Here is a 26,817-nt window from a genome sequence, read left to right as displayed (position 1 = left end):
TCCATACGGGCAAAAGTATAAACAGCATTATTTAGTAGGTTTTGTTTATCTCATAAACAAACATTTGTTGCTGAGATTCACATTAAAGAAAATCTATTCAGCATGCCAGACTATTTTAAGTGTACAAACATCTAACACATAAAAACATCTTCTAAACGCACTAATAAAATACTAATGTAATGCTTATATTACATAAAATAAACGTATCTGCAAAGTATACATGTTATTACAGAAGTTTCTTAAATGAAAATGTTCTCGCCTTTATAGTGTACTTGGAAAAAAATTCATTGAATTAAAAAGGGACAATAACCAGGCAAGTGTCTTCAAAGCCCATGATGACAACGCTTTTTCATACAAGGTGATAATGAAACCGTGTACAGCTCTCTAGACTGCTCATTTAGCCCTAGACACAAATTAAAATAAGATGACTAAATTCCTGCAAGCCTCTCCTGAGTATTCTCACATTGAGATCCAGTGTGAGCTAATAGTAAATACACAAAATGCTCATGATATTATTTAATCCTCCATAAACCAAATGTCATATTCTCTGCACCGTATAGTACATAAATTATGTTTCAGATGCTTATTGATGTAGCACAACTGCGTTGGGATTATAACTGCCAGATCCTCCATAATCCCTTATTTATCAATACCAATTCTCCAACTTTACTAAGGGCTGTTTTAATGACATATCTGATTAACTATGGGATTAAGGCGGGGTGCATGATCTCTGAAAGCCAATGTTGACATTTTAAATCACCTAAACAAACACGCCCCTACCCCAAAGGAATCTGGACCTTCATGTGATAGACCCGCCCCACATATACGCAACCCAGTCAACGATGTCGGTTAGTAGACACGCGCCTTACTGCTGATTGCCTACAAGTGTGACTCCCTTTCCAACTGTTTTTCAAAAATCATGCACCCCGCCTTTATCCCAGCCTACAAATTTTGAAGAAATTATGTTTGCTCATATTGCACAGGGTTGACAGAGTATTGCAATGCGGCTGCTAAGGTGCATTAACTTCTTTTTTTGCTTTCTTTTCTTGGTTACGTGGTTGCGCTCTGCCCTAAATTAAATAAACTACATTTTGATTTTCCGGGCACTATGGCTTGGGTCCCTTTATAAATATTCATCTACAGAAGTCAGCCCAGTAAGATGTATAAACCAGATGATGTTACAAAGTAATATTCAAATAGCAAACACAACAAATGTATTTAGGACAACTGCAGAGCAGCTTGCCGCACTAGCGTTTTATATGATATTAAAGTCCACATGAAATCGAAACTGACCGCGTTTACTTTGTTAGCATACATTACTAGTTTGTCTTTAAAAATCATGCAATTGATCAGTGCAAGTTAATTCACAAACAATTGTCTTTATAATCTTTAAACCAAAGGGTTGTACTTCTTAATACTTATTTGTGCATCTTTGTTTTCTTTCCTCACTTCTTTTCCTCGCGAGTTAGATTAGATGCGATGAAAGGATGCGAGGATGGAGGTGTAGAATTAAAGGACCAGTCCGGGTTTTTTAGTGGCATCTAGTAGTGAGATTGCGAATTGCATTTAACTTCAATTTTGAAACGCAAAGAGAATCTACGGTAGCTGCCACAGGACAAATGCTATCATCTTAGACAACTTATCGACAAAACGCGCTCTACACAACAGTTTGTGAAGGAACATTGAATTGTGAATTCACAAAGAATTGTGAAAAGCGCTATATAAATAAAAAATAAAAATTGAATTGAATTTGTCCATTTAGGACTACTTAAGAAAATGATGGTGCGAAATGGCGACTACCGTGTCAGGGGACCCGCGGTGTATGTAGATAAAAATGCCTCATTCTAAGGTAATAATGACAATATACTCTTACCTAAAAGATTATTATGAACACCTGTTCAATTTCTCATTAATGCATTTATCTAATCAACCAATCACATGGCAGTTGCTTCAATACATTTAGGGGTGTGGTCCTGGTTAAGACAATCTCCTGAACTCCTTGAGGTGGATGGGCTACAACAGCAGAAGACCCCACTGGGTACCACTTATCTCCACTACAAATAGGAAATAGAGGCTACAATTTACACGAGCTCACAAAAATTGGACAGTTGAAGACTGAAAAAATGTTGCCTGGTCTGATGAGTCTCGATTTCTGTTGAGACATTCAGATGGTAGAGTCAGAATTTGGCGTAAACAGAATGAGAACATGGATCCATCATGTCTTGTTACCACTGTGCAGGCTGCTGGTGATGGTGAAATGTTGTGGGGGATGTTTTCTTGGCACACTTTATGCCCCTTAGTGCCAATTGGGCATCATTTAAATGCCACAGCCTACCTGAGCATTGTTTCTGAACATGTCCACCCCTTTATGAACACCATGTACCCATCCTCTGATGGCTACTTCAAGCAGGATAATGCAACATGTCACAAAGCTCGAATCATTTCAAATTGGTTTCTTGAACATGACAATGAAAAACGAGTCTACAATAATTTAATGGTTAATACTAACATGTATTTGAATATATTTGAAGATGTGACAATGTCCCAGCAGCCATATCACCCTGTAGCCCAAGACAGCTTGCCCACTGAAGCTAAGCAGGGCTGAGCCTGGTCAGTACTTGGATGGGAGACCACCTGGGAAAGCCAGGTTGCTGCTGGTAGAGGTGTTAGTGAGACCAGTAGGGGGTGCTCACCCTGTGGTCTGTGTGGATCCTAACACCCCAGTATAGTGATGGGGTGAAAAAAAAAGCACCGTCCTTCGGATGAGACGTTAAACCGAGGTCCTGACTCTCTGTGGTCATTAAAAATCCCAGGATGTCCTTTGAAAAAGAGTAGGGGTGTGCCCCGGCATCCTGGCCAAACTTGCCCATTGGCCTACTAATCATCCCTCATACTAATTGGCTATATCACTCTATCTCCTCTCCACTAATAATAAGTTGGTGTGTGGTGGGCGTTCTGGTGCAATATGGCTGCCGTCGCATCATCCAGGTGGATGCTGCACATTGGTGGTGGTTGAGGAGATTCCCCTGTTCATATGTAAAGCGCTTTGAGTACTGAGAAAAACGCTATATAAATGTAAAGAATTATTATTATTATTATTATTATTATGTGAAGGGGGAGGAGATTTATAAGTGCATCAAGTAAAACATGCTCATGACTCCTCAAGAAGCCTCCTCACACCTCGTTCCTCGCCTCACCGCGGTGTAATTAAATAATTTAGATGTCCTACAAGATTGTGGACCACAATCGTTTGCCGGGTCATAGGATGTAGGACGTAGGAGCGAGAAAACAAGAAAGCATATTAAGAAGTCACCAAAATCTGAAAATATACTTCCCTCCCCTTCTTTCTCTGATGATGTAAAACCTTTCATCTGCTGCAAGTTCCATTTCATTCAAGTTTATCAGTCTGAGTTGGAAATACATAGCAATACTGAAGTTAAATCAGATTTAGCTTCCGTTTCATGAAGACTTTAAAATGATATCATGTTATTCCCACACTTATCATCACTATTATTACCATTACAAAGAACAGCAGCGCTTTCATTCACTGTAGAGCGACTGTTACTTAGCCAGACTCCCTGACACCTGGTTACACAAGGTGACGAGTGCATTCACTGTGCGGGCGTTTGCAAGATTGAGTGGCATTCAGGGGCAAGACATACAGAAGATTGTTTGTGTGCTGAAGTGTGTGGGATGGCCGATGAGAGGCAATGTGTTATTAAAAATGGCCATGCTAGATGTTTTTCACTGTGCATTTCTTGCTACTTAAGGTAGAGAAAAATCCTGTTTCTAGTGTTTCTATAGCTCAGTTGGTACAGCATTGCATCAGCAACGCAAAAAGCTTGTGGGTTCGATCTCAAGGAACACATGTACTGATGAAATGTGTGTCTTGTAATGCACTGTAACCTGCTTCGGATAAAAGTGTCTTCCAAATGCAAAAATGAATATACTGTACAGCTGTTTACTGTATACACTATACTTTATAGCCTAGGGGTGGGCTGATCAACCGATCCAAATCCAATACTGTGTGTTTCTCGTGGTTGTTACTGTCATACTATAGAAAAAACTATTATAAAAAGCGCCAAAAACATTTTTTATACACTATATTCAAAGTCTTTTTTAGTATATTAGACAGCTTTATGTGAAAAACAAAGAAGATATTAAAGGTCACAAAAAGTGAATTGTGTGGTGCTCTTGTCATGGATTTATTGCATTTTGCGGAAAAAAAAATTCTATAAAAAATCTTCGAAATTCAACTTATGGATTTAAAATTTTAATGTTATCATAACCTAATGCTATGTTAAAGTTTATAAAAGAAAATAGTGGTTTTCATCTCGTCACTTTCATTATGGTGTAGAAAACACGTTTTTACCGAAATTAGTCAAAATGGATTTATTGCTTTTTAGAACCAAACTCTTCAAATATACTTGGACTATTTATTTGCTCAGTTGTATGTCCACTTAAAAACTGGCATTATTAATAAATATTTAATAACACTTATAGTCTTTTAACTTGTATTTGGTGTGTAAGTGTGTATTAGTACACGTTAATGCAAAAGATACCAACCCCAAAGTAAACAATGACGCGAGTTATCATCTCCAACGCAAATCTGTTTTCTCGGACTACAACAAACACACGGATTGTAGGCAACAGTTTACTTCCTGGGATTGGTGATGTAGTAGACCAGTAATTCTTAAAGTGTGGTCCGCGGACCACTAGTGGTCCGTTAAACCCACCCAGTGGTCCGCCAAAAGATGACCTAAACTAGGCAAGTGTTTATACAATCGTCACTTATTTAAGTAGATTTTTCATATTAAGCTGCAACTCATTTCACATTTACTTTTTCAAATGAAATAAAATTCATATAAAAATTTCTGAACATAGCATTGCATTTGTGTTTAAAAAATTAGTTATTAGTGCATATTAAACTTAAATTTAGCTTATCCTTCCTATTTAGTTGTTTTTTGGGGGCGTGTTAGAATGGGATTCTGTTAGGTGGTCCTCGGAAAAAAATTGGAAGATAAAGTGGTCCTTGGGCTGAAAAAGTTTGAGAAACACTGTAGTAGACTGACATTATCATAATTCTTCCCGCTTCAAACTGTAAGTTAACTCCTGTTAGCAATCGAATCTTTACAAAATGGTAAGGAGCATCACGTTTACAGCTGACGTCAGAGGTTTTCAGGCCAATCACAACGTACAGATTAGCTGGCCAATCAGGGACACAGAGCTTTTCAAATCCATGCCTTTCAGGAAGAGAGTGAAATCTGAAGATACAAAAATGTACGGTATGTGCAAAATAATGTGTTTTTGAACCATAAACCACGCAAACATATACCAAATACACAAAATAATATTGTTTTTAAGCAATGAAATAGGTGCTCTTTAACTAAAGGCACTTTATTTGCATGCTTTTATAAACTTCTGTCACATGACTCACATGCATTTAACCATTTTAACCATGGCTCTGTTAAATGTCAACAGGAAACAAGGTCAGTGTCTGGTGCCAAAGGGTGTTGCTGTGGAAATGTTGCTTAATGCACCTTAGCTTTTATTTCAATGCATGCAAACCATGTTAAGAGAGGGTCCAGACTTAAAACAAAACTGAAACCTCACTAGCTTATCATGCATATAAAAAAGTGCAAAATTAGTTTACATTACATCTTACATTTATGCATTTTTATCCAAAGCGATTAAGTCTTTACAGTACTCTGTATCAGTATGTGACTTCCCACGATGTCATCTCAAATCATAGATGGAAATAACTGTGATTAAGCGTGTTTGTTTATGAATGAATGAATGAAGGCTGCTATGCACAGATAATTTTGCTTGTGAAATGACAGCAGAGTATTATGATGGCGATTGAGTATTACCCATCATGCTCTGGGTCATTGGCCCATATGGGCCCCCCCATGTCTACAGGGTGTTTGCTCTAAATATACACTCAAATCTAGATCGTGACAGATCAATACTGTGCCACACACTCACCATTTTCTCAGTTGCCTTTTAATCTAGTTGTCTTCCTTCACCTGTTTCATCTCTCTCTGTCTCTCTCTCGCTCTCTTTCTGAATGTGTGACTTTAAGTGACCCGCACAAATACAAATTGCTTTTAGACTTCTGTGCTGAGTGAAAGACTCGAAAATCAATAAATCCTGCCTTCTTACGCACACGATAAAGAATGAACACAAGAACAATACAGCACATGCGACATGCAAAATACACAGACACATCACAAATCCATACTTGTACTAGGGCCAAACATAGATTTATGTTTTGCATTGACTTGACTGGCAACAACTACTGATACTTTATTTGTGCGATACAAATGCTTTGATAGTAGATCTGTTGGGTCGAAGACATTACGTAAGTGTTCAGTATCAGTGAAACATTCACAGGAAGTAAAGGCAAACCACAAAAAAACCACAGTGAAACATTTGATCCAAATGTTTTTGTGCTGTCATGCAAATGATTCATTTGCTTACCAGTCTTTATTGCTTCAGTACTTGTGCCACAACATAAGTCGCAAACATTGACATTGTAATACAGCCAATAGTCATTATGATGACTAATATAAATAATCGATATAAAGTAGTAGAGATACATAAATATTACATTTTCCCACCAATACCGACGATTATTCAGACTGATATCCGCCAATGGCAATAGTTTGGTGGTTATATTAATTTGCATTAACTAAATTCTGAATGTTATATATAATGACCATTAATATTGAACATTAAAGTGATGTTTCTTTTCATTTCGTATTCAGAGAGCTTCTATACAGAGAGCAAATTCATTGCATTTTCTTGTTCTCTTTTGATGGACAGGATATATCGGCCATGAGTATCGGGTGTTTTTATACTATCGGCCGATAGTGTGAATAATTGCTTTTATCATCCAATTTTGATTATTCATCTCTACAAAGTAGTTTTTGTCTTTTAAATCATTTAATAAATTCAGATAGTGGTACATTTTATAATATAATACCGAAAGCAATTTAAGAGTCAATGATGTGACGTTATTTATTTTGTGTAAATTTGCAGATTTCTTGCATTCATTCTGTTTTTTGAAGACCAAGTCTAAAAGTTTAGGTTTAATTTAATTTTGAAATAGTATTTGAGGGATAATTGCAAAATTGTCAATGTGGTGTAACCGGTCTGTGTCATTTGGTGTAACTAGTATTTTTTTTATTAAAATAGAAATATATTAATAAAAATGTGGAATAAAATATCTGGTTTAGTGTAATATGATTTTTACATTCATTTTTCAAATATTATTTAAAAACAGAGCTGTTTTCAGCATATGTCAGGACAAATATTACAAAAACGCATTAAAATTTACATTTAGAAATAACTATATTTTATTTCTAAATGATATAGAAATAAATGATATTTTAAAAAAATTTATGCTTACGCTTACATGCCATCAAAGTGGATAAAATATTTAATATTTCTCATTCTTTGGCGCAATTTGTGGTTACACCATTTGACATTTTCAGGTCCATTCAGTCTTAACTTTGATAAAAAAGGTGCAAATGTATTTTCTTATTGCATATAAATACACTATGTGCATTGAAACAAACCCGATGGGTTCTTTTCAAACAAGTTTTTTTCAAAGATTTTTGAATTTCTCATTTTGCCAAACTTATCACTGACCCTTAAACATGCTAAACTAAAGTTACAATGTAAAAAGAGTCTGAGACAGTCAGTACTGATGTGGTATCTGCGATACAGTATCACATGATCTTTCAGCTCTCATCACATCACAGATAAACAGAAAGACATCGCAATTTGGCTCTGTACAGAATGGGGGGATACAAGGTCATACAAGACAAGAGTTGCCATGGAAACCACCCAAAACTCGAACTGCACCAGTCAGGCAAAGGAAACAGGGTTGAATGGTAGGCCATGTGACCGTGTGGCAGAAAGCGAGCATGAAGGAGACGGTCCACGTTCGCCCGCTGATCAGAACAAAATCGTTGACAGCACACCAGCACCTACAACACCATCACCAGCTGTCCGGCACCACAGAGACCCACATTAACATCCATATGTCTCCGATGGGTAGAACTGCTACTTTAATTATTAATAACAGCAGGAAAGTTCCTTTTAATTCATGTGCATACAAACACATTTTTGTAGTCGTAGTCACAGTCTCGAGCACTGTTAGTTTTGAGAAAAGATTTAATGTCATCTGATCAGAAATAATAAATTTTCAAGTCCGGGCCACTTCACATTTCCAGACACCCACATGCGCAACGCATCTCTACAGCAGAAAAGATTTTTTTAATCTGTTTGAGGTCAGTTCGTGTCCTGCAGGTAATGACAGACCCCGTCCGTGTGGCCCCTGACTGAAAGAGCAGGGTGCATTAGGGTGGTTCAGAACCAAAGCGCCCTCTGTAATCTAACAACGGCTATGGCCTTGAGTGCACACCCACAACCGGCGTCTTTCTGCTAAACTGGAGGTTCTCCCAGAACCACAGTCCTTAAATAGCGTTGGAGGTACAGTTCGGGAACACAAACCATGGGTCTTAATCACAAACTACAGCTACTCACTACAGAAGCTCTGTATGCAGGAGATATTGTTAGACGTATGAAGTCTGGATGGTTAAATCAATAGGGCTGTAATTATTTGACTTGGGCCGGTAAGCAACCACCCAGAAGACCCCGCTTTAGCAACCACCTAGAACATTTTATAAACCATGCTAAACCAAGCTATATTATGTGAATGGTTCGTACAATTTGTTATGATCATCATCATTACCATACAAATAAAGTGACCTTATATTAAAATAACATATCACTTGTCAAAATGCACATTTAATCCATTAATGGATGCTTGGCTAGGTAATGTTAAAACCAAAGCTGAGCAAAGACCCAGTGTTTTATAATGACCTACAATGACACACATACTACACACAAGCACATCGTACTGCTATGGCAGATTAACTGAACAAAAAGCAAATCCTTCTCTCTCGTTGTATTCATATTTCTCTGTGTACCAGCAGAGGACATCTAATCTCTACATGTTCACACAGTCTGTTCGAAGAGCAGTGCCAACATCAACCAGGACAGACAAACACACAATCACACACACATTGTGTTATGACATGGTGGTGACTTTTCATTGGCTTTTATACTGACCTGATGATATTTTCTGACTCTTATGCTTAAAAACCTTAAACTAGGTTATTTAGATATTTTTTGGCTTATTTTTAGGTCCCTTTATTTACACTTCAAAAAAATGCTGGGTTGTGTAAACCCATGGTGGAAAAAGTATAGGCAAACCCAAATTAGCCTGTGTGTTGGGTTTGAAATATGAACATTTTTATATATGTTAATTTAACCAAAAAATTGGGTTTGTCCATATTTAAACAACCCAGAAATTCTCAAATAACTAGAACATAATCGTATTAAATTTAAGTTGTTTTCCTTGTAGGGCCCCATTCAGTTCATGTTCAGTATCAGATATCAGGTTTTACTTTTATGTGAGCCCATGTGTGGGAACAATGCTAGCATTGTGGGATATTTGGTTTTCTATAATGCAACAGAACCAGAAGTTTCACTCAAACGAGGTAATGTAAAGGTTATTCAGGGGCCGTTTACACAACACAGTTTAAACTAAAAACTGAAAACCTTTATTAGTTGTGGCCATTCATTTACATGGCAATGGTATTTTGGGGACATGAAAATGCAGTTTTCAAAAGTGATACTGTTATATACGGAGCCCCTTTAGGGGACATGGAGCAAAAATTAAATAAAGTTTAGTTTCATGTACGCACGCAAAACTAAACTTTTTTAAAAACATTCTGCACATGAAGGTGTGAGCATGCGAAAGTTTTGTGTGAGCATGCGAAAGTTTCACGTGAGCACGCGAAAGTTTCACGTGAGCACGCGAAAGTTTCACGTGAGCACGCGAAAGTTTCACGTGAGCACGCAAAACGAAACTTTTTTTTAAAATTCTGCATATGAAGGTGTCGTGTGAGAATGCGAAAGTTTCACGTGAGTATGCAATAGTTTCACGTGAGCACGCAAAAGTTTTACGTGAGCATGCAAAAGTTTCACTTGAGCACGTGAAAGTTTCACGCAAAAGTTTCACGTAAGCACATGAAACGTAACTTTTGATTTTTTTTACTTCAATGTCACCTTAGGGGCTTGGAAGTTATAGGCTATGTCCACACGAAGCCGGTGCATTCCCTATCCAATCATTTTTTTTCCTTGCTCTAAAAAAATTATCCGTAAACACGAAACCACTGATACCGACTGAAAGCGGTGTTATATATATGCCCGACTATTATGGTGTGCTTTAATTCTGCCACAGATATACACTATACACGGAGAAGAAGACTTTGAGGATGCGCATAACCAACGTACTGTATGGTGTTGTCCATTATCGCTTGTTGGTCACCACAATTGCTTAGAAGCAATAGATTTTGCTGTAATAAAGCTATTAGGCTTTAGTAGCTTCTGTAGCACAAACACAATTATTAAACGCCATTAGTGTTGTTGCTGTTACGTGTGACGCTTCCGACACGTGATGTGATGACGTTTTCGCTTTACAAAATATATGGATTGGCTGTACAGACGAAACCGCAAGGGTGTCGGTTTCAGATTTATCCACTTTAGGACCCGGTTTCAAAAAATAGCGGATTCAGTCTCCCAAAACGCTGGATCCGTGTGGATGAAACGCCAATACGATAACAAATTTATACGTATACAGTGATACGCGTCTCCCTGTGGACAGCCCCAGTCTCTGTGTAAACTACAAAAATGCAAATTCGGTGACATCATGTGCATGCATATTATCGTGTGACATCACCAACTACTATCCTGTAATGCATAGTACAGCATTTTTTGTCGTTTTTGTGGATCCATGTGATTGTTTTGACAACAAAGTCGTCTGTAAGTGAAAAACTTTTCAGGATAAACTTTTCCACTTTTGGTACATTGCTGTTGTGCAAACCCTCAGACAACTTTAAAACCATGCGCCTCAATCTGCCTTTATTTATTTGTAAATATATCCGTCCACTACATTTCCATGAGCAAACATTGCTTTTGCCCCTTGCAGTGGGATGAAACATAGAGCAGAATAGATTCACTGTGCCCGGCATGTCATTCAATACTCCACAGCATTCTTGAAATTCAGCACAGCGTTTGAATGAACGTGAACACGCTGTGCCCAAAACACATGCTTTCATACACAAGCACACTCACACACAATCAGATACCTTGTGCTTTACTTGCCCTATATCTGGCCTTAAACACCCGTAGTGCAAATCTGTTGACCTGTACCGAAACCAGAGATCTAAATATGGACTGCCACATCACTATCGTAACCCACTTTGCTGCTGCATGGGGTTGCTGTTGACTGCTGTTGTAGTATTTCCTGAGATTGAAGAAAATAATATGATGAAACCAACCCAATCTCAAATAGTCATGAAATATTTGATTTATTTATTCGTGTTCATGGACACAATTTTCTGCTTTTCCGTGTCATTGAGCACGAATGTCTTGTTCGTGTCACTCAGTACGGATTTCTATAAATAGTTATGCGTGTCCGTAGGACGATTTTTTTTGTGTCATTTTATATATTTTTTCTCATTTTTTTTTACCATTGTCGCTTAGATTTCAGACATATCGGGCACAGTGAATCTATTCTGCTCTATGTTTTTATCCCACTGCAAGGGGCTAAAGCAATGTTTGCGTATGGAAATGTAGTGGATGGATATATTTGTAGATTGAAAAAAGGCATGATTTTAAAGTTGTCTGAGGGTTTGCACAACAGCAATGTACCAAAGTGGAAAGGTTTATCCTGAATAGTTTTCCGCTTACATACGACATCGTTCGCAAAACAATCCGCTAAAACAATTAAAAATGCTGTACTATGCATGCCAGGAGAGTAGTTGGTGATGTCACACGATAATATGCATGCACATGATGTCACTGAATTAGCATATTTGTGTTTACACAGACACTAAAACAGTATCACCTTTGAAAACTGCATTTTCATGCCCCCAAAATACCATTGCGGTGTAAATGAATGGCCACAACGAATACAAGGCTTTCAGTTTTTAGTTAAAACTAAAAACTGAGTAAACAGCCCCTGAATAACCTTTACATAACCTCGTTTGAGTGAAACCAAAACCCTAAGAAAAATATGTAGAAACCAATACATAAAATTCTAACTCCAACCCCAAGCGACAATTATTTTAAAAAAGAAAACAAGGAAAAACAATACATAAAATGACACGAAGAAGAAAGAAGTGCTAGGGACACAAAAAACGATTTATAAAAATTTGTGCTGAGTGACACAGAAAAGACATTCGTGCTCAATGACACGAAGAAAAAAAAAAGGAAAAATCGTGTCAATGAGCACGAACAAATAAATCAAATATTTTATGACTATACCACGAAATGCCTTGAGGTAGGACGCACTGAGTATGGATGTGTATTTGATTATGTGTTAATGGCCGTGGAAAGACCACAGTCACAACACACAAGTGCAAGTAAGCGAACACGACGCTCAATTAAAGGTATAGTTCACCCTAAAATTTTAAATTATGTCCTCATTTACACACCCTAAAGTTGTTACAAACCTGTATATAAACCTGTATATATTTATTTATTCTGTTGAACACAAGGGAAGATATTTGTAATCAAGCAAGTAGATTAGATGGCCTAAAAGTTTCTTCTCTAGACAGAAGACCAATACCACATTCTGATTTAATGGACACTGTAAGATTCATGTACTGCAGTCTCGTTCTTTTAGAAAGAATAGAGATTTATGGTGTGGCCTCTATCGAAGGAGGATTAAATGCATCATGCTTTTCAGCTCTTAAGAGGCATATTAGAAGCTGTTCCTCTAATGGCTTCAGTATAATTACTTAGGGGTTGCTGAACATTTCTCATTGCATGCTGACTGGAGACTTCTTTGCCATTGTCTTACATTAAAATAATTTGCCTTAATAACTTCAGCAAATTCTGTGAGAAAACGACCCACTGTGTTGGAATATTACTGCATCATTGCTAATTTCAATACCATGACCACACTTTACCTCGCCCACTGTCGTGACTTGGACCACTGCCTACTGTACTGTATCTCAAGCGGCTCTCTAAAGACTTGAGGAAATGTAGTATATCTTAAAGCAACATGGAAGGTTTATTGGCTAAGCCAGAGCCATCTATACATAATAATGAAACTTTGAAGAAGAAATTGGGCCACCTTGCTCCTTAGGTAACACAGCAACACCATTTGGCGGATGTGGTTAACATCTGATTTAATTTGTAAACACAGGTTGGAAAGTGGGACACCGCGTTTTTTGGTAACATATCCGCCGCTGACGCGTTTGACACCGCCCCTTTCAGTCACGTAGACTATTTATTATTGAAAAGCAAAAATGATATATTTATTTGCACCGTTAGCATGTGGTGTTATTACGTTTACTGTGGTAGACATATCTGTCTCACAGGGAAAGACTAAGTAAACCACAACTAGTGTGGCTTTTGAGACTAGTTAATGTGTGAGCGTCATGGGACAGAAAAGGTACTGAAGAATAAACTCAAAATGGCTTAAACTACATGCTAAATCAAATGATTACACTACACCTGAATTCGCAACAGTAGGCTGTTTGCGAGATAAATATGCAAATGAATACAAATAAATATGACACATGCATTTCACTAATAAATGAAAAACACAGATATTTAGCCCATGTCAAAATAGATGCCGCACAGCATACCTGGCTTATTAATGCATACAATTGCCTCCAATCGATGATTGTGGTGGAAACTACAGAAGTGATCAACCACGCAAGTGTTGTTGTAAGGGAGAGCGATCAGTCTCCTTTTTCTTCCTCACGAGCGCGCACATACACACACACACAAACGCGCTCAAATGAACAGAAGCACACCTGGCTTGAAAATCTGATCTAACGCATGCAAATACAATTCAAATCATTCCCTTTCTATTGTGCCACGAGTGCATCGGTAGAGGCGGTGCATTTTTGCGAAACATTAGGTTAAATAAGCAGTTACATACAGCAAAAACCCATTACAGCCAATGTGATATCATGCAAGTCTCACAAAGAAGCGTGGATACACTCGGGCGGTCCCTTCCTCCCCAAGCTTTCCATTCAGCCCAACTTTTCCGTTTTAACCGATCGTATTGGATATTTGTAATACTCACAATGCAGAAGACCGGTTGTTCTAACAGGTGAATGACTCGTTTCTCGCTATTTCCTTGAGAGATGCCCGAGTTCGCGGTCCGCCTCGCCGCTCGCTGCTGATGACGCCGAGTTTCTTTCCAGCACCAGCGCGCTTTGAACAGCTCCACTGACGTCACTCCCGCGAACACGAGCAACGCCACGCCTTTCAGATAACCACAGCGTTCAATCCACTGAACTAGATAAGACCCCACCCAACCAGCTACGCTACAACATTTAAAGCTTATGAATGCTAGAGGCGTCAATAGTGTGTGTGGCAGCCTACCCTAGTCAATGCTAAAAACTGGATGCAGGATCGGACTAGTTTTGGATGATCCTATTGCTTTCCAATAAAAAAAATGTACATGGTTCGTTATCGCATAATGCAACCTTTATAAACTTTAAAGATAACCACATAAACGAACACATACAATTATTTTTTAAGAACTAAATTTTTGGTATTTGTAATGGAAACCACTGGAATTTGTATTGTTGTATGGTTAGAAATGTTATGGATTTAAATGTAAGTTTGGTACAAGCCTGCAGACCGCTGGGGTACTATTATGGACCCCCATTGGTTTTCCCTAAATACGTATTAATTTGTATAACACAGCAATCGTCGCATGTTCGCTATGGGGACTTCAAATCCCACAAGGCACTGCGGTTCTACCGTTACCATAGTTACACTCGCCGTCTACGTCAGTAATACAAATACTGGCAAGTTCACGAAGGTGTCTGTCAACGGTTTTCAAGCACCCTTTTGAGGTATTTAGCTGAAGAATATTAAGGTTGAAAGTATTTGACATATAACAAAACAAACATACATACAAAAAGAAAGATAAATGGAGACGTATTTACCTTTGTGTTTTGTTTAATCTGCTAAGGATTCGTCTGAGTGATTTTCCATACGGCAAAGTTGTCACAATGAAATTATTCATATTAAACATGGTTTTTACTTTTATCTTTCTTTTAGTGAGCGATGCAGGGGTGTGTGGTCCGTCTTCATAGTGTGCTCTTTGGGGAAGACTTGAGCGCTCAGCCCATCAAAATCAACTTCCGGCAGCTCTTCCGAACCACAGATGCTCCTGAAATCCTACCCTCGGTCAATTTACCCTTCTTTTTTGTGCACTTTTTTACACATTGTTATTGTATATGAATAGACAACATGTGATTTATTCTAACTCACAGGATTTGACTGGGGACTAAAATGTATATAAAACAACGTAATATTAATTTAGATATTTCACAACATAATCCCAAATTTATTTTGCGTTTGTGCCAAGCTTATCCCACAGGCTACTGCGTTACTGTAAAAGAAAAACAGTGAAAATGTATAAATATTAATAAGTAGGACATTGAAATTTGGCTCTCTTTGTGATGTCAAAAGGGGAAAATACCGCTCCTTGATCTGCACTATCCAACCCCAGCACTGCTGTTTAGTGCAGAGATCAGCTCATTTGCATTTAAAAGGACACGCCCCAAAAAAGGCACATTTTTGCTCACATCCACAAAATGGCAATTTTAACATGCTATAATAAATGATCTATATGGTATTTTGAGCTAAAACTTCACATACATACTCTGGAGACATCAAAGATGTCTTTAAATCTTAAAATAGTCCCCTTTAAGAATGAGTAAGTGATCCTTTTTTGCACTTGGTATGCTATGGCAAGTACCCAACTGTAAATAATTACTCTTTTGGGGACTAGCACAAACATAATGTGGGTTGAGATGGGAAATATACTAATGAAAACAAACCTCCCACTGGATAATGTAAACATCAGCAGGCATTTGCCGTCTGTTGCCTTACTCTCATTTCTTTGGGTTGGTGGGGGTTTCAGACAGTGCTATTTTGCATTGGAAAAGACAAATATCTGTTTTCCTTGCTTAAAAACATTAAATCGTGCTATGACTGAACAGCTAAAGTGATCAAACTAAAGTGTATCACGCTCACAAATTGTGCAAAATTGCCCTGTACAAACCTGTGCACTTACACCCACCAACACTAATTCATTTTAATCTCTTCCCTCTCACTCAATTTTATTATCTCGCTTTCTTTCCCCTCACTGGTGTTTATTGATTATTGAAAGTCGTTTTGCACTTCCTTTTAACATATTAACTCCATGCTTTTAAAATATTTTCTTGCTTTTTATTGCCCTCCCCCTCTTATTCCAGAAAATATAAAATTATAGGGCCTGCGTGATCGTAAATGTACCTCATGCTTCAACTTTCCACCCAGCTCCTTGTCTTAACTGAATGGATTTTTTACTACTGTACAGCCAGAGCTTTATATTCATAATAGAGTGTGGGTGGAGTCTATGTGTTTTAGTTATTTGTGAGAGTCTATGTGTAGGTAAGTTTGTTTATACTTTTAAGCATTTTTAAATGTGTGTGCTCAAAGATACGTTTCTCTTGGTCTTGAAGATAAAAAACGAGGATGTTCTGAGGGCAGTGGTGGCTCTCCTGGACACATACTTGCCTGATGTTGGCCCCAGAGACATTCACGAAACAGTACATTGCCCTGGGGTACAGACCCTTATTTTGGCACGGGACCATGCAGGTACATCACGCACCTTTTTCAGCCAACAGACATACAGTAAATTATGATATACAGAAGAAACATGCAACATTATTCTGGATTACTGAGTATTGGTCTAAGGTTTTGTTATGCCTTATCTTCTTTTTTCAACCATACAATGTCTCTCTCAGATGTTTTGGAGGAGTATAGAGGAAAAAGACCCAGGATCAAGGGAAAATGTTTGGTTTCAGTACCCTGTACAACAGCAGAGAGAGATTCAACACACAACGTGCTCTCCAAGCTATACAGTGATTCGGAAGAAAGCCAAGGGGAAATCTCAGAGGAAAGCTCAGAGGAGACCTCAGAAGAGGACACTACCAATAGGTTATTATCATAAAATTTACTTTCATTTTGCTTAGTACTAAAAATATATACACTATTAGGGGTGTCACGATTCTCCAAATCATCAATTCAATTACATTTGCGATTCTAAGGTTACGATTCGATTCTCGATTTGTACTTTTTTTGAAGCACAAAAAATGCTATGTCATTATTAGACTAGATTTTTATGAAATATAATATTTGACCTTGAACCCGGAGATGCCCTGCCATGTTAGTCGTGCTGCCAGTGGAAAAATATGGTACACGCACATACCTGATAAAACGAAACTTCCGGTTAGATGAACATTCCTGTCAACTTTGCACCTTAAAAATTGCTTTTATTACCGTCAGACGAGATTGTGAGAATATATCCCAATAAGTCAGGTTTAAATGCTGTTTTCATAACTCTTAAATAACTGAAATAAGCTGTTGTGAAACTTAAACAGATCTCAGTTCAGAGAAATTACCGGTCCTAGCACAGACACCATTCTGGTGTTTTTTGTTTCCCATGTAAAGAGCAGCTCGCGTGGTGTCTCTTGCATCTCCCATGCTATCTTTTGACTGGCTGTAGCTAGCTAGCTAAGTTAAAGGAGGTTGACTCGCAGCACTCAACACGTGTTTTTTTCCCCGCTTGGCAAGCCGACCGGACGTGACATGGGGGCGTGGCAGCATCGATGATTCCATTTTTTTATTCGAAGTTTGATGTTGTGAGTTAATTTCAATCGATTTAAAATCAACATGGTGACACCCTTATTCACTATGCATGCAAATATGTAAAGAAAGCTCAGACAAGCCTATCCCAAACTAAAATGCAGGTTTAAGATGTCTGAAAACAGCTTGCACTGACATATTTTAAAATATTTCCATGCAATTGTTTTGTCTCAAGATGCACACCAGTAATGTTTTTTGTAAAGTATGTTTGTAAAAACTACTTAAGTCCATTTTCTTAAAAAAAAATCCAGATCATTTACTCACCACCATGTCATCCAAAATGTTGATGTCTTCCTTTGTTCAGTTAAGAAGAAATTATGTTTTTTGGTGAAAACATTTCATGATTTTTCTCATTTTAATGGACCCCAACACTTTACAGTTTTAATGCAGTTTTAAAGGACTCTAAATTATCCCAAACGAGGCATAAGGGTCTTATCTAGCGAAATGATTGTCATTTTTAACAAGAAAAATAGAAAATATGCACTTTTAAACCACAACTTCCCGTCTATCTCCGGTCCTGTGATGCGCCCTGTGAAGGGTCCTAGATAAGACCCTTATGCCTCGTTTGGGATTGTTTAGAGTCCTTTGAAAGTGCAATTTTAAACTGCATTAAAGTTGTTAAGTGTTGGGGTCCATTAAAGTCCATTAAAATTAGAAAAATCCTGGAATGTTTTTCTCAAAAAACATAATTTCTTCTCGACTGAACAAAGAAAGACATCAACATTTTGGATGAGATGGTGGTGGGTAAATTATCTGGACTAATCCTTTAAATGTCCTAATATAACTAAGACCTAGTCCTGCCTTAATCTAACCAGCCTTTTAAGGTTTTAATTCAGATGAAACAAGCAATCTGTAACATTTTCTGGTGAAAAAAAACAATAATTTTTTTAAATCAGCCTTACCTTGATCTGCAATAGTAAGGTTATAATAAAAATGTTGGGTCAGATTTCTTGTGTTATATATGACTCCATTTGACTTCATCACACTTAAAAAAATGTACTCATTTACAGAGAAATGGATATAGAGGCAGGGGTGAGCGAGTGGAGAGCAAGGACTAAAGAGAAAGAGAGGTAAGGTGAAAGAGAGGAAAGGTTGTGGCGTATGACACTGATGGTTCTGATATGAACGTAAATCTTATTATGGATGTGATTGAGTGCGTTTGAGATAATCTACTCGGATCACAACAAACCAGGAGGTCGGCAAGTACATCTGTGATGTTGCTACAATAAACATGTTATTGAAAAGCTGAATAATAAAGCTATTATCACTGGTGATATGAATAGACTTTTTCTTTCATTTTTATGATATTATCATGAGTCCATTTAAACATGTTTTGCATTTGGGTGTCTTTTTGTAGAATTGGCCAAAAGGGTTTTGATTATTAAAGCGAGTAATTTAGACATGAGTCGGCACAAATCCTTTGTCGACATTAATAAAGAAAATAATAGTCTTTTCCTCAGAAACTAGGCTGTATTGTTTCTGATGATCTGTACCCTTTCAGAAGCCCCCTTAATGCAGGATGTCTACAGTTTGGATAGAATACATTATACAGACATCATTGTGACCTTATTATGGTCAATTACATTGACAAATACTGTCGTATTACAGTATGGCCGGATTCAGTGACAACACATGTACAGCTATACTGCATCTTATTATGGACAGTTACTGTGACGATGTTAGAGCATGGTGTGACAGAATGCAATCTTTTCAATCTTTACTCGGTCAATATTAAAGATATCAGAATTATATGTTTAAAGAATGTTCTTTACGTTTTGTAAGATGGTTTTATGTAGAAATCAGTAAAAACCACAAAAAAAACTTCAGCTGGGTTTTCACAGGCGTTGTAGGTTTACATATTTTATGAAATCATTTAAAATCATAATTTTATAATGCTGCCTAGTAGTTAGTGCACGTTTATATCTGTTGAGATCTGAAGCTCATATTATGTGAAATGTGGGTTAGAAACTTGGCTGTGTCATGTTTCCTATAATTTCCTGTTTACTCTCTAATATAAAGTAAAGTGTGCAGTGTTCTCTGCTCTGTGTAGGTGGTCTTGGGATCGATTCCGTGATGGCCTACATGAGTTCATTGAAGAAGCGAGGAATAGGAGAGAGATAAGGAAACGAGAAGTAGAAGAGATCCCAGCATCTGCAATAGGAGCTGAATCTCTCATCATGGCTGCTGCTTGCTACGAGTTCAAGTCACTGTGAGCAAACTAAAGTACACACACTGAGTATGCATTGAGCCTGATTCAATCAAACAGCTGGGAAAGAGACATTTAATATTATTTCGTGAAACAGAACACTAATAGCTTTTTGTCTTTGAGTATCAAATAGCATCATGCATGTTAATCTGTCGATTGCATTTTATACTGAGAGGAAGTTTTCGTTGATGAAACTTGAATTTTACACAAAATTTAACCAAAGTGTTTACTTTACTACCCTTTGTGTTCGATTTATTGATATTTGTGACCCTGTCTGTGAAATCCAAGTTGAAGTCTTATAATCTAATTATGAGATTAGGAGCATCAAAGTTTGACGTCCAATCATTGATTTCACTTTCAATTCTATCTTTGACATGACCTTACTCAGTCTATATTTAAGATATCAAGGTTATATCTTCACAGTTATATACTCACCTATACTGTGTTTGAGCCCCTTTCGCCTCCAGAACTGCCTTTATTCTACATGGCCTTGATTCAACAAGGTGCTGAAAGCATTCTTTGGAAATGTTGACCCACATTGATAGGATAGCATCTTGCAGTTGATGGAGATTTGTGAGATGCACATCCAGGGCACAAAGCTCCCATTCCACCACATGCCAAAGATGCTCTATTGGGTTGAGATCTGGTGAATGTGGGGGCCATTTTAGTACAGTGAACTCATTGTCGTGTTCAAAAAACCAAACTGAAATGATTCGATCTTTGTGACATGGTGCATTATCCTGCTGGAAGTAGCCATCAGAGGATGGGTACATGGTGGTCATAAAGGGATGGACATGGTCAGAAACAATGCTCAGGTAGGCCCTGGCATTTAAACAATGCCCAATTGCCACTAAGAAGCCTAAAGTGTGCCAAGAAAACATCCCCAACACCATTACACCACCACCAGCAGCCTGCACAGTGGTAACAAGGCATGATGAATCCATGTTCACATTCAGTTTACGCCAAATTCTGACTCTACCATCTGAATGTCTCAACAGAAATCGAGACTCATCAGACCAGGCAACATTTTTCCAGTCTTCAACTGTCCAATTTTGGTGAGCTCGTGCAAATTGTAGCCTCTTTTTCCTATTTGTAGTGGAGATGAGTGGTACCCGGTGTGGTTTTCTACTGTTGTAGGCCATCCGCCTTAAGGTTGTGCGCGTTGTGGCTTCACAAATGCTTTGCTGCATATCTCGGTTGTAACGAGTGGTTATTTCAGTCAAAGTTTTTCTTCTATCAGCTTGAATCAGCCGGGCCATTCTCCTCTGATCTGACCTCTAGCATCAACAAGGCATTTTCGCCCACAGGACTGCAGCATATACTGGATGTTTTTCCCTTTTCACACCTGTTAGGGATTTACAAGAGGAACCCAAGCGCAGACGGTGGTGGGGATGCACACAAACTCTTTATTCGAACAAACAGAAAATAAAGCCCACGAGGGGGCAAAACAACATAAACAGGATAACTTAATGAACAGGAATAAACACTAAACTGGACAAGATACAAGACTACACTAAACAGGATAACTCTTAACAATTAACTAGACTGACCACTAAACATACAATAGACGAGAATAGACTTGATTTTACCAGACAAAATACTCAGAGGTAAGGAACAAAGCACAAGCACAGGACCATGAATACAAGAGGATTAAATAGGGGAGCAAATCAAGGGGGGAACAGGTGAAATAAATCAAACAATAATGAGGAGAGGATGACAAGGGAGCGGGGCAAAAGTGACGAGACACGGGAAAAACGTGGCCTGATACAATAATACTAAGACCACGCTTTCCCACATAAAACATTGTACTGTCAGAACCCTGCCATACTGGACTAAATATTAAAACAAGACAAGGTTCCAGCAGGATCCTGACAACACCATTCTTTGTAAACCCTAGAAATGGTTGTGCATGAAAATCCCAGTAACTGAGCAGATTGTGAAATATTCAGACCAGCCTGTCTGGCACCAACAACATTGCCACGCTCAGAATTGCTTTAATCACCTATCTTTTCCATTCTGACATTCAGTTTGGAGTTCAGGAGATTGTCTTGACCAGGACCACACCCCTAAATGCATTGAAGCAACTGCCATGTGATTGGTTGATTATATAATTACATTAATGAGAAATTGAACAGGTGTTCCTAATAATCCTTTAGGTGAGTGTGTATATATATTTAGTTTTTTTCAGATAGGGTAACATTTATATACCATTTGTACTCATATATGTAGGGTCAGATGTTACAATTCTATTAGGATCACGCCTAAGACTGCAATGCAATTCCTTGTATTTTACATTCAGTGTAAAAATTCTGCCTTTTAGCATTTGAAATTAATATATACAAGTACTTTCTATGTCAGGGCAAAGTTTTCCACATGGAAAAAGCCCAAAGCAAACTCTTTACTGTTCCTCCTGTCGCCTCAGTCAGCATTTCACCACTTCAGTGGATTTTTAAAAGATACTTTATTTATATCACCAAACTGAAACAAGCCTTGTCATTATAAGATCCCACTGAAGGTTGTTGCTCCACCCTGAGTCTATTTCCAATACAGTGAAGAAACCGGCCCTGCCTTACTGCATATGGTGTGTTATTACCAGTCAATGAGAGACTAAAGCTTTCTCTCTTTCTTTCTCTCTCGCTCTCTCTCGCTCTTGCTCTCTCCCCCCTCCCTCACTTCATATTTGTGGCAAAGGTTTCCACATGGTCAGTGGTTTAGTATAACCTGCCACACACACCCTTAGTAAAACATGGATAAAGTATAGTGACAGTAAATGACGTGTTTCACCATTTTTTTATGTAAAACAATATTTTCTGCTAACAGGGCCTTGGGAGGTCAGTGGATCTAGGAAGGTTTACTTTGGAAAGTTTAGATGTAAAACCTTTTTGTGTACCATGTTTTCATGTAAATAAGCATTTTTTTTTCAGACTCTTATGTTTAGATTCAGTCATTTCAGTCTTATGGCAATGAAAAGGTTATTAGTCAGTAATCAGAATGCCTTATTTTTTACAAATGTCACTTTAGTCTTTTTATTGGTATTTAATGTCTTTGCAAAAACATGCACTTCTTTAGACAAGACATAGTTAACCGTTACAAAATGACTAAAGATGCAACTAGAAACATTGGAAATAATGTAAAAATGAAGAAACTGTACAACACATTAGGAGGCGATGTGATCCATGTCACTACAACATTCGGGTTGAATTCAGATTCAAGGGACACACGTTTGATTAACATATAATTTGTGCCAAAACAATCTTACAGCAAAGAAAATGCCTTTTTTAAAATAACAGACCATCTCACAAGGTTAGATATTTTATCTATATTTTTATTTTTAATGCATTTGGTACAAAGTGTTAACCACAGCGAATTTGTGTACAGTAAGTGCATGCATTTCCTGGGAATCAAACTCATGACTTGGGTGTTGCTAGTACCATGTTCTAATAGTGAGCTAGGAACACACTTTTATACCATAAAAGCATGATGTATAATGTATAGTCGCAGCGTAATGGACTAAACATTAACGTGCCCACATACAGAATTCATCTATGAACACAGCTAATGTGCTGTAAGTGTTTATGTAATGAGAAAAACGGTATAGCAGAAATTGATACAATCAAAATAGTGATGGGAGGCTTTACTGTTTCTCTCTGTGAGATTGCAGGTCTACGGGAGACATGGCGCTTCAACTTTCCCTTTTGGCTGTTAGGAAATGTTTCTGGCATCTAGGCATTGGCGGTTACATCATGAAGGTAAACACAAGCACAAGCGTTACCTCTGTATGCACATTTTTAGGCAATTTTTCTGTCCCTATGAGCGAGCCACTTGTATTTGGTCAGCCAACACTGAACTTGCCATAATCTGCTTTTAATATTGTGTTAGAAAGTGAAGCTATTGTTTTGTCAGGGCTCCAGACTAACTTTTTTCACTAGGAGCACAGTGGCCCCCAACTGAAAATTTTAGGGGCGCAACCAGAAAATTTAGGGGCACATGCCGTAAATCAACATTCTAACCAAATATTCACATTTCTACTAATTTCCACTGTATTACTAATAAATACTTTAATGCTAGATGCAGAAAGTACAATGTGCTGTTTCAAATTCAGTGTCACATCACAAAAAAAGTCAAATTTACTGGTCGCACATGGGCGACTGGATGTAAAATTCAGTGGCACACTCTCAAATTTTGGTTGGCAGTCTGGAGCCCTGTTTGTTGTAATTATGCCAACAATGAACATACTGTAATTCAGTCATTGTTCACGTTTATGCATTCAGCAGATGCTTAAATCCAAAGCACATTACAAGCTATACATTTATGTATGTGCACACCCTGGGTTCAAACCCATGACCTTTACAAACTCAGTGCTCAACAGTACTAACTAAGCTATAGGAACCCTCATGTATCATGTACCTTCATGTATAGATACTGCCCTCTGTTGTTTGTATGCAGTACTGCTATTTAAATAAATAAAAAATAGATTTGATCTTATGTTTGTGTGTTTGTATCATCGTCTTTTTCAGCTTTTGAAGACTCAGTCTATGGTAGGACAATATGATGTACTTGTTGTCCATGCTGACAGCGATGCAGTGGGTTTCTTCAAAGGCCACGAGCTCACGGACGACCTCATGCTCAATGACAAATACAAGTACCAATACAATACTGGCTCACTATGCAATGCTGTCACAGATAGGTTGTGTGTATCATGTGTATCAATGTTGAAATTTCTAGAAATGCAATATACACATTTATTTATTATACAGAGAGCTAAAAGAGGATTGGACCAACAGTATTCTGATGAGCTACCTGCCACCCTTTACCACAGGTGAGACACACACTCAAACAATAAAAACAGATTTTCACTTAATGTTTTCATTATTCTCATCCCTTTACAGATTTACAAATGAGAAATCCTGGTTTCTCCCTAAACTTCACAGAGTTGGAGATGGATCTAAAAATAGCGTGAGTTAACACATTGATATCCATGCAGAACTCAATAGTGGGTGCAATAGTGGTTGCCAGGGTGTTGACCTTTAACCCTAAACACTGTACAAGCAATAGCCGTAGCAAGCGTCACTGTATGTGAAATATACGTAGTTAAGTGTTGTCTTTTGGTGACTTTTTTGTGTTAGAGGGTCGCAAGCTCTCTCTGCCTATCAGCAACAGGTGATATGTGTGACCAGGCTAATACGAGAAGTCAAGACATTACGCACACAGGTAATATTTTTTATGTTGCATGATACAGTAAGTGATGGTGTTTTAAACTATAAATATATCTCTACTATATATTCAGAACATCAATATTAAATTTATTTGTGTATGTGTACACTTCGACTGCCTTTTTAGCTTGATACACAGCGCGAAGTAGTGGAGCGCCTTCATTCCCGTTTAGAGCACGAGAGACAAACACGTAGGAAAATAGGTTCGTTCAGTTTCAGTTTGATTTGATGTCAATAGTAATAAATGTATGCGATAACTTATTTTAATTCTTAAATTTTGTACATTTCTATAGAGCACAGATTCTTGATGTACAAGCTAAGGAACGCAAAACAACTGTTAGGCAATACTGAGACAGAATCAGGTGAGTGTGTGTGTGTGTGTGTGTGTGTGTGTGTGTGTGTGTGTGTGTGTGTGTGTGTGTGTGTGTGTGTGTGTGTGTTGTGTGTTGTGTGTGTGTGTGTGTGTGTGTGTGTGTGTGTGTGTGTGTGTGTGTGTGTGTGACCGAATGCCTTTAAAATTCATTACTTGTCAGACAGACTCAGTGACCATGATATCCATTTAAAGCACCTGACCGATAACAAACTAAGACTGACCTTTGCTCGCTAGCCCAGTTATAAAAGCTTTATGTCTTCAAGCCTGGACTAATGGAGCCAGCCTGCTGAGTTATTATAATGAGTCATATGAGTCATATGTGCATGTTCCTCCTCAAGAGAGAGACAGCAGAAGCTCCTAAGATCTATACTGCCAGAAGAGGTGCAATAAATATTTTGTTCAATGAGGTTCACCCAGACAGTCGTTTCAGTCAAACTAACCTGACATTTATTAAATAACTAAACAACGTTTAGTCATTTGTGGCGATTTTTACTTAAAGTGAGTTACATGATACAATACATGGATGTTTTATTAAAATCAACACAGTGATGTTGCCTACTTGTGCATAAAATTGCTGCAAAAGTTGAACACACATAAACACCTGGTGGGTTACAGATGCTGTACTGTCTCTGTGCTTTCCAGATGTTCAGGAAGATGATAACCATGAACATTTAAGTACAGAAGAACAAGAAGTAGAGCAGTTAGATGAACCATCTATCCAAACAACAGAGGCCGCTGAATGCTCATACCGCTAAATTGTACTTGAAAAATAAAAACTGTGCTCTCGGGATGTTAAACATAGTACTGTATGTGCATTTATTTATTTACTTTTAAAAGATTTATTAGAAGTTAAATGTGTTTTAATAATTTAAATTATATAATAATAATAATATAAAAATTACCCGTTTGTTATTTGTTCTCATTTTTTCAGATTTAAGGGCTTTACTGTTGTTTGGCCATTTTTTGGTAAGGTTGTTATTTATGTATAACGTCCATTTATGAAAACACCATAGGGCGCTGAATGTTAAACTTGTGCTCCCGTGATGTGCTATCCTATCTAATGGTAAGTCGTGTCATAGTCACAAAATATTTTATTAATTTATTCGTGTTATTGAAAGATTTTTCGCTGTTTTTGTGCCTTTGAGCACAAATGTCTTTTTCGTGTCACCCACCACACATTTCTATAAATAGTTTTTCTTGTGTGTGACATGACTTTC

General features: G+C 37.8%; 2 protein-coding genes across 2 annotated transcripts in view; one reads left to right on the top strand and one right to left on the bottom strand.

The window, feature by feature from the left end:
• smpd3 (sphingomyelin phosphodiesterase 3) overlaps positions 1-14,322 on the bottom strand; it is a 57,660-nt gene extending 43,338 nt beyond the window's left edge. Inside the window, exon 1 of the mRNA XM_065291611.2 lies at positions 14,183-14,322. The gene's annotated coding sequence lies outside the window, so the exon portion shown is untranslated. The remainder of the gene's footprint in view (positions 1-14,182) is intronic.
• Positions 14,323-23,618: 9,296 nt separating this feature from the next.
• On the top strand, positions 23,619-26,355 carry LOC141281533 (uncharacterized). Its single transcript, XM_073813399.1, has 8 exons — positions 23,619-23,763; positions 24,532-24,656; positions 24,772-24,833; positions 24,904-24,970; positions 25,141-25,225; positions 25,355-25,430; positions 25,521-25,589; positions 26,243-26,355. The coding sequence occupies exons 1-8, from the start codon at positions 23,689-23,691 to the stop codon at positions 26,353-26,355; spliced, it is 672 nt and encodes a 223-aa protein (XP_073669500.1). The 5' UTR covers positions 23,619-23,688.
• The last annotated feature ends 462 nt before the right edge of the window (positions 26,356-26,817 follow it).

Source organism: Paramisgurnus dabryanus, chromosome 23, assembly GCF_030506205.2.
Source record: "Paramisgurnus dabryanus chromosome 23, PD_genome_1.1, whole genome shotgun sequence".
Lineage (NCBI taxonomy): Eukaryota > Metazoa > Chordata > Actinopteri > Cypriniformes > Cobitidae > Paramisgurnus > Paramisgurnus dabryanus.
This window is presented reverse-complemented; position numbering and strand designations above follow the sequence as displayed.

Bases quoted from the DNA above. Each gene is read 5' to 3' on its own strand.
- LOC141281533 (XM_073813399.1), top strand. From the start codon at position 23,689: ATGGCGCTTCAACTTTCCCTTTTGGCTGTTAGGAAATGTTTCTGGCAT. The intron at 23,764-24,531 runs GTAAACACAAGC...CGTCTTTTTCAG, and splicing joins TTGGCGGTTACATCATGAAG to CTTTTGAAGACTCAGTCTAT. The intron at 25,590-26,242 runs GTGAGTGTGTGT...TGTGCTTTCCAG, and splicing joins CAATACTGAGACAGAATCAG to ATGTTCAGGAAGATGATAAC.